The sequence below is a fragment of the Bactrocera latifrons genome, unplaced genomic scaffold (genome assembly GCF_001853355.1).
Source record: "Bactrocera latifrons isolate USDA-ARS-PBARC rearing strain unplaced genomic scaffold, ASM185335v1 scaffold_184, whole genome shotgun sequence".
Lineage (NCBI taxonomy): Eukaryota > Metazoa > Arthropoda > Insecta > Diptera > Tephritidae > Bactrocera > Bactrocera latifrons.
In genome coordinates this window covers 619458-628562 of record NW_017535341.1, presented here as the reverse complement: position 1 = coordinate 628562, position 9105 = coordinate 619458, and the positions used below count along the sequence as shown (strand labels likewise).

Genomic DNA, 9105 nt, shown 5'->3' with positions numbered 1-9105 from the left:
AATTTTACTGCTCAAAAAGTACCTATTTAATATGGGCTTAGTGTGTTGTGCAAACTGTTATTCCTGCGACATGGCGCCGTAAATTCCCAAACGACTGATGTTAAACTACACGGCAATCTTCAGGGGAAAGTTCAGGAACTTTGATTCTCTGTACTTGAATAGGAATCATATGGTTATTGTGGCCTAGCAAGAAGTGGAAATTTTCAGTGTTCTGGAACTATGTGAGTCGTTGTTACAGAGGAGAGGTCGCAATATATCTTAAGTCGCGTGGGCAAGACTTTCTTTCAGTATACAGTCATCGTTAAAACATAACAAGAACTTTGGATTGCATTTCAAAACCATGACGAGCCGAATCCCAATGAGAGAGTAGTTTCAACTGTTCTTTGAAAGAACTGAAGATCTACTCTTGTTTCAGAAAATCAGTATTCTTCTTTGAAATCATTACTTTTTGCCGCTACTTCTCGTTATCTTCCATTATATAGGAGTTTACGGGGCATTTTGACAGGATAGATCTTATAGAGTACTAACTGTCAAACGTATTGCTATTGCTATTGCCAAATCTGTATGTGGGCATTTGCTAGCATGATATAATGATTTGCGCAAAGACGTAGGGTATTTAGATTCGAGCTGATGTAGCTCTTGCACTCATTAAATATTTTATGTGGAAAATAAAAAAAGGATAAAGCTCCTTTTGTTTACAAATGTATCTCTGGCAAAAATAAGAATTCATATTTTTGGACTAATAATTGTGGCATAAATTTAATATACCAATTAAAAAAATAAATTTAAAATGAGCAATGATATTTGGATTTATGCTTGTATAAGTTTATCAAATTTAAGACTTCGCTCCTTCCCAACCCAATTTGCATAATTTTTTTTAAATTAACAATATTAATTTTTTGGAAAAACATTATTTGGAAAATGTATTTTATTTTTATAATATAACACTACCGTATTAATACTAGCTCTTCTAAATTTCATATTATCGAAATGAAAATGCCGCCGGCATATATCCAAATGGGATATGTTGCCTCTTCGAAATTTTCATAGAAATGAAAACTGCGCTTACGATATATGGCAAACTAGATAGTATTCTATATCTAGTAAGCTATGAGCAATGTGGAGTCTCCACAGGCAATCGGCACTTCAATACAGATAGTATTCTATAAATTCTATCCTATCTAGATGCCCCGTTAATCAAATAAGGACTTATTCAGACATTCAGTGAATACCTAATTTAGTAATTTAGTTTGAAGCTACTTTCTGCACATTGAGTATTTGAGAAAAAGCTCGTTTTTCAGTAGACTTTGCTAGTGCAGTGTTCATAGCGCTTGTAATCCTCAGCGAGCAGGCCCGTTTGCTCCAGTTAAGGATCCTTTCTATAAGCCGGAAGAGGCGATTAAGATTCACAACTTTCGAGTTTACCGACTGATGCAAAGAAGTCTCTGAGATGGGCCCTATGCGTTGATATGAATAGATAGTACATATATTACTTTATATATTATAAAGAAGTTTTATCAAGATTCGATTCTGGATAGTGGCTTTAAGGTCTTATATTGTGTTTTACACACTTTTTAAGTATACATTTTAAGGAGCTAATTTCAACCCTAATGAAAATCTTAAGTTACAGACCTTACAGTTACTACATTGTATTTTCTTTCACACTTTAAAACTTCGAAAAAAGCTGGATCCTGCATAATCATATATCTTTAAAAACGTTTAAAACCAGTCATGTTGTTTTTGCTGTAAGAACATTTCATTACTGTTACTTGCACAATCGAAAAGATTTTTCAATTTTATGCCGCCCCCTTTGCCACTCTACCACTTTGGGCGCTCACAGCTCAATTTTGTGTAACCGAAAGTAATTGTTAAAGCCTTGTGGCTCAACGAGCATTCGTTCCCTGATAAATTGCAGCGTTTAACAACTTTTTCATCACACGCTTCTTTGTGTCAACTGATACCTTACCCGCTTTCTTTATACCATCGCTTTTTCGCAACTTTAATTTTGCTTTTGCGATATATTCCACTCATTAACCATGCACGACAACGAAAGACAATGCAAAAAAAAGCAACAACTGAGAAAATGTTGCCCCAGCATAACATTGTTTTCGTTGTTCTTTTTCGCATTTTGTTGTTGTTCCTTACTATTTTTATTGTTGCTGTTCTGCATATATGCATATAGCTTTACCGCGAAAAACATTTCATGCATTTTTCATCGAAATGCACATAACAATCACAACCGACGCTGGTGGCGCTACCAGCTTCAGCAGAATACAAAAATTGTGCCAATAAAAAATAAACTTTGGACAAAAAGATTGCTAAAAATATGTAAGAGAAAAAATATATTAAAAACACAAACCTGATATTTGATGTATAGGAAACAGCCTTATTTGTAGATGTGTGTGTGTGTGTGAGATTGCAACATATGGCAACATGTTGCGTGAAAATTAGCCATCGTGCACTCCAAGCAATTTTGCGGTGGTTTGGCGTGAAAGCGATTGTAAATAATAGGTGGTTGCAAGTTATTGCCCTACGCGCAAAATGGGATTGGTAACAACATAACTGCTTGGAAATATGGAGGAGCCGGTAACCTCAACTCTGCCCCACCAACCTCTTGCTTAATATAAATTGCAGAAGTTCAAACGAGTTGCTACAGAGTTTCTCTAATAACCGAAAATAGAAAGCAGTTTATTTCGAGTTGAAAATTGGTTTTAGGTTAGCGATTAACTTGTCATACCTTCGAAAATCAGAGCGATTATATATTATATTTCTTTTTATGTTGTTGTGCGCTATATTAACACACTGACATCCCTGAACTCCTGCAATCGATCCTTGCGATGCAGTGGAGTGCATGGGGCTACTCCCTCGTTTACCTTGTGTTATCAACTAATTGACTGATGTTGTTGCCAACGCCTTGTTGTTGTTGTAGCTACTATATGCTGATATTGTTGCCAAGTTTTTTTGTGGTAATTTTTTTACTTAAGAATTCTTCGCTGCACTTTGATTGTTGCTGTTGTTGTTGGCGCGCATTATTTAAACGCTCTTTTGTTGTTGTTATTAACCGTTAACTTGTGTTTTGTTTAACTTTTTGCAAACATCTACAGTTTTTACAAGTTTTTTCCTGACCTTTTGGTTCATTCTTTATCACTCTCTCACTTTTTTCATCGTGTTTATTACAAGTGTTTTGTTGTTATTGCCATTGTTGTCTGTAGTTTAACGAACACATATCTGGCAAACATACCTATGTAATCACCGTGTTTTTGTCCGATTTCGTTTTGCAAATTAACGGCGCGTTTTTTCCAGTTCCAGTGACTCGGATGCGCGCTCTGTTGCTGCATCAGTTGCTTTGTCCGCGCCACTTGGTCGCTTCTGGGATAATTACTGTCACTGGCAATCCTTCAGCGCCCTATTGAGGCCGCAGGGGCTTCGTTGCCCTTCGCTGTTCTTTTCGTTCAGCTGAGAAAAGTTAGCATAATTTTTACAAAGTTTCTATTGTTTCATTGCTTTTTTTTCCTTTCTAAGGAATAAATTAAATTTAAATTTGCCACACATAAGCACTTTAAATCGGTGGGATCCAATAAAGTTCCTTCAACCTGGTATCAAAAATGTCGCCTTCGATTCCATYAAGAGTATGTGTTTAGAATTAAAAGAAAAAAATAAAAATCACTTGGTACTTTTGATGGACGAAATGTCAATTCGAAAGAAATTAATATATAATTCAAAACTGGATTTGATTGACGGATTTGAATGTACAGGCTTCGAGAGAAAGGCTTCGAAATAAAATTGGTAAGCAGGTATACGTTTTTACGCTGAAATCAATGTTCTCTAATTTTACTTCAATTTTAAATTATTTTGTTTCTGAGARCGGATTAACCTCAAATATTTTATTTGGAATTATTAAAGAATTCTGAGAATGATAAGTAGCTTTGGCATAAATATAAATGTACTAGTTTGCGATCAGGGATCGTCTAATCGAAAATGCTTTTCTAATTTWGGGGTTAGTACAGAAAAGCCTTATTTTAATTTTGAAGGGAAAAACATTTACTGTATGTTTGATTTCCCACATTTGATTAAGTCGTTACGGAATGCATTGCTGAAGTGTGACCTAAAAACGCCCGATGGCATTGTAAGTTTTAAAGTCATACAAGAGTTGTGGGAACGAAAGGAAAACTGTAATACCAAGATGTGTCCAAAGTTGACTAGACAACACAGATTTCCAAACTCATTTGAAAAAATTCGAGTTAAATTTGCAACGCAAGTGTGCAGCAAAACAGTTGAAGTTGCTATTAAAACTATTTGCGATACATCGGGTTTCAAGCAAAGTCCACAAGCGGTAACTTTATCAACGGTTGAATTTATTTCAAAAATTTACAATATTTTTGACTGCATGAATAGTGGATCATTATACCAGGTAACTCTTATCGGTTTCTATTCAACTCAACAAAGAAACACATACATTTATTCAATTATTCTTATGCTACTTAGAGGGAGTTAAATTTGTCGACGAGAAAAAAAGAGTATATTTTTTAGATGGAATGAAGTTATCATTAAAACCTGCTCTTCTAGTCGTCGAAGAAGTATTAAAAGATAATTCAGACAAATTTCTCATTATGACAAAATCTTTAAACCAAGACAAATTAGAAAATATATTTGCTGTATTAAGGCAAAAAGGCGGTAATAATACCAACCGCTCTGTAGCTGAGTTGAGTAATATTTTAGCCAGGTTATTGGCTTTCAAAATTATAAAAACTAGTTCATTTAGCAACTGTGAAGAGACGCAGGATTCAATGGATCAGCTCTTCTAATAATGAACCGGAGTTGCTTGCAAATGAGGAAGAAGATAACAGTCTGCTAAATGATTTCGATTTTAACAACCAATTTGGAAGACTCATTCAGGCAGGTTCTGTGATGCACTTCCGAGTGAATATCAAGCAAATTCACTTTCAATCCGACACTTGGTGTTCTATGTTCCACCTCCCCCGATTTATTTTCACATTTTTTTCCAAAAATTAATTTCGAGTGAATAGGCGTGTTCTGGAAAGCGAATTCACAAGAAATTGGTCGGTTTACATTCACTTCAATTCAAACTTGGGAATTTGTTGCGCGAACATGTAAGTGTAATTAAATGTTTAAATTTTGCACAAAAAAGTATTAAAAATAGTTAATTTTGATTATAAAAAAAAAATTGTTAATAGAAAAGTGATATTTTTAAAGGGGAAAACATAAGAAGGCAGAGCAGGATGCAATAATTATCCAATTCATGGAAGCCCATCGCCCGTGGCTTTGTAAAAGGCGATAAAGTCAAAAGCGATGCGCTTTGGAAGCAGTTAGCAGCGGAGCTTAACAAACATGGCCCACCAGAAAAATATATTTCCGGCTGGAAAAAGGTGACACAATACATTTTCTAATTCTTAAGAACTTTTCTAAATCTAATATTTCATTAGGTTTGGATGGATTGGAAGTCCTTTATCAGGAAAAAAGTTGCCCACAATAATTCCGAAGCTATAGCAACTGGGGGAGGGCCGTTTAACAAGCACACGTTAACAGCAACAGAAGATAAAATTGCCCAGTTGTGTGGCATATATACCGTCGTGGGCGGCATTGAAAAAAGACGAGAAAGACATCTAAATCGGCTTTTTAAAACACCCATACTTCTTTCTATAATATTCCTTGCCGAAGAGTGTATTTGATTAAAAGTATGTTGTGGTGTTGCAACACTTGGATCCCTAAACGGAGTTAGCAAATATGGTTGCAACGCGTAGCCAGCATCACTCAAAAGCCAACAGCCACGTTCACCGCCTTCGTAGTTGCGTTGGAAATACTCTTGAGCTCTGCTCACACTCCATATTAAAGCATCATGGCTTGAACCAGGGCGACGGGCATCTGTTGCTCTCATTGTCATATTGTAGTCACAAATCTAAAAGAAAATTTAAAAAAATTGGTTACCAACAATAAAGTTACAAGTATGTAGTTATATTTGGTACTTACAATCATTGCGTTGATGCTGAAATATCCTTTTCGGTTGTCGAAAAGACTTTGATCTTTATGTGGCTTTGTTATCCGAATATGTGTTCCGTCTACACATCCAACCACGCCAGGTATACCGAAGTTTTGTAAAAAATGTTGTTTTGATGCGGCTATTTCGGCCTCCGTCATATTAAGTTTAATCCATTGTGAACAAATGTATTTTTCTAAAACATTAAGCAGCCGCTTAAGAACTTTCGCAATTGTACTGCGACCCATTGCAACAACAACATCCTTCCCTACTGATTTTTGAAAACCAACTGCAGTCGTGCCGGGATGCTACTTTCCTTTGACATGCGGAGCTACGACGCTTACCAGCATTTCAAAAGCACTTTTGTTTACCCGGTAGCTTGCCACAAACCTAACCTTCAAAAGAGATTTTTGCATGCGCTCTTTAATAATTTTCAAATGTTACATTCTTACTTGAAATCCGGCACATCTAATGGATTCGAATGGTCACGTAAAATCCTCCTGCTAACAGCTTCCTTTGCATGTACATCCCTTTCTAAAATAATTGAGGAAAATATAACAAAAGCACTCATTTTTATTTCGCCCCGTTCTAATTTTTCTTGTTGAGAAATAATTTTACAGCTATCAAGTTCATTTTTACATTTGACAGATGCAAAGATTTTGTAACCAGTTAGATATTAGTTTAGAGCTGGTATCAATTAGATATTTTGTTGAAATGTGAAAAATGTTACGAGGAATTAAGGAAAAAGATGAAGTTTAAACTGCTCCTAGTGAACTGTTCATTTTTCACAAAACCTATCAATCACTTACAGATTTTGGTAATCTCGTTGCTCCATCGGAAGCCCTTATGAGTGCTAGTGTAAACCATGTTATAATTTTTATATTATATTAGAGCCTGAGAAATTATGCATAAAGGCTTTCATGTTAGAATCATGCAAAAATTCTACTCCCGAATGGTTCAGTGGGGAGTGCTGCAACCATTGACTAGAAATTTTAGATTTTATGTTATTAATACTTTTAAGAAAACACTGCATTTGGGCTGTGCAAAAAGGAAGTTYGAAACAAAGAAAATTAAAAATTATTGCTGGTCAATAGATGCTAATATTTTATTTTTTATTTAAAATTGAAACAATTAATTAATTTATATGAAATTTATAATAAACTTTTGTTTTCGTTTTTGTCGCAATGACTAAGCAATTATGATTATAACTATTAATACATATWTATGTATAAATTTAATTTTACAGCAGACATATAAATAATATCACATACATATGTACGTTTATTTATATTCCCTCATATCCATCATTTTTATGAGTTTATGGACCAGTAAAACCCGCCATATAACGTGTACGTCGTACGAGATGCGCATTCTATTTTACTTCATATTCTCTGCTAATTGCTATATTCCAACTAATAGAAATCATATATATGTAATTATTAGTATTATCTATATATCAGCAACAGTGAAGCCTGGATGGGTCCTCTAGTATGAACTAATAAAAAGTTATGAATTTAAAATGTTTTGTAAAATAATGTATTTATTTTTGAACAAGACCGAGAAACAATAATTTCGTAACTAAATTGAGGAATCCCAAAAAATGCAATTTTGGAGTGAGTTGAAAATAGTAGAACAAAGCAAATTGTTTCATGCTACAGAAAGACAATCCAGTAATTAAAGTAAAAGCTCAAACTCTCAGTTTAATCTTAGATTACCTTCTTCAAAGCTAAATTTTAAAATCTAAGCTAATTTTTGTAACATAAAAAGCGGATGCCGAAATCAGTACCAGAACACTTTAGACAAGGAAAACATTTCCAAGATACTTTCTTTGGGTTATTTACTATACGTATGTTGGTTGCATATATTATATTCTGTAAAGGCATATCAGCGACAGAGATCCGGACCCAATCTCTCGTTGAGCTAGATTTTAGGACTGATACCGGCGGCGGAGACCACGCGCTTGTTGAAATACTGGCCACATACGTTTTTGAAGAGTATTTCAAAGATTGCTGAATAATTTTATACACAAAAAAAAAATAAAATAAAATAAATAAATAAAAAAAATTCTAGATCAACGAAGCGCTTTGTGCCTATCAAAGTGCTTATAAGGTCACTTTCTTTGTCGGCATTTTTTTCTTGTCGTTTATTTTATTTTCTTATATATTTTTATGATATATTCTTTTCTTTCGTACAATTTCCGAGTTTGAGGAGAAGGAAAATATTTTCGAACTATAGACTTGGCATGTGGTCGCGCTGACTTTGTTATTCAGTTCTATCTACTTTTATTTTAATACGGTCTTAATGCCAAATTAGTAATGAAGGCTTCTTTTTTTCGCCGGGTGAGTTAGTGGAAAATGTCTTCCGCATCATCGGTGCCATCGTCACAGCAGCGGTATAAGCCACTTGCAGGTCACTAAAACCCCCCTCTAAGAAACCGTCTGCTGTTTGCTGCGTAGCAAGAGTCCAGGGAATTTCTTGATAATTCCCCAGTTTCCTTCACTCTCCAACCCGACCTGTCTAAATTGTCCGCTTTTATTGGGCCACCCAGGTCCTCTACGGCGGTGCGTGCTCTTTGCCAGCGCAAATATTCAAAGAATGTGTGTTCAGCGTCGTCTTCTGTCCCGTCGTTGTATAGGCATGACGGCTCGTCTTTTCCCATTCTGTAAATGTGTAAAAATCTATCTCTCCGAATTTTCGGCCTGTCTGTGAGTCTAGATCTTTTATAAGCCTGGCCGGATAACTTCTTTAGCTCCGACAGCTTTTTTCCTTTCGGATGGATATTGGGGCATTTCCGCTTATAATTAATATTGCATCGACGGACACTGATCGGTAGGCTGATGCAACTCTGAGGACTGCAGTTTCAAGGGTAAATTGGGGGATTTGCGCCGATCTTAGAATGTGTTCTTTGTCTCTGACCCTTATTTCGTGTATGGGGAATAGTGCTTTTACGATCCATTTTGGCAGCGGTTAGGTCAGGTGGCCTTGCTCGAGCGCCGAGTTTCTTCATAACTATTTTATATTCGAGTCCTCATGGGTTTCTGTTTATATCCTCGCGTAGTTCCTCCCATTTTTATACTCTCGCAACAAAGTTGCTAAAGAGAGTATTATAG

General features: G+C 35.5%; 1 protein-coding gene across 1 annotated transcript; it reads right to left on the bottom strand.

The window, feature by feature from the left end:
* Window positions 1-5306: 5306 nt before the first annotated feature.
* LOC108967358 (putative nuclease HARBI1) lies at window positions 5307-6148 on the bottom strand. Its single transcript, XM_018930710.1, has 2 exons — window positions 5989-6148; window positions 5307-5917 (listed from the first exon to the last, which is right to left on the bottom strand). Exons 1-2 carry the CDS (start codon window positions 5992-5994, stop codon window positions 5441-5443), a joined length of 483 nt encoding a protein of 160 aa, XP_018786255.1. The 5' UTR covers window positions 5995-6148; the 3' UTR covers window positions 5307-5440.
* Window positions 6149-9105: the final 2957 nt, after the last annotated feature.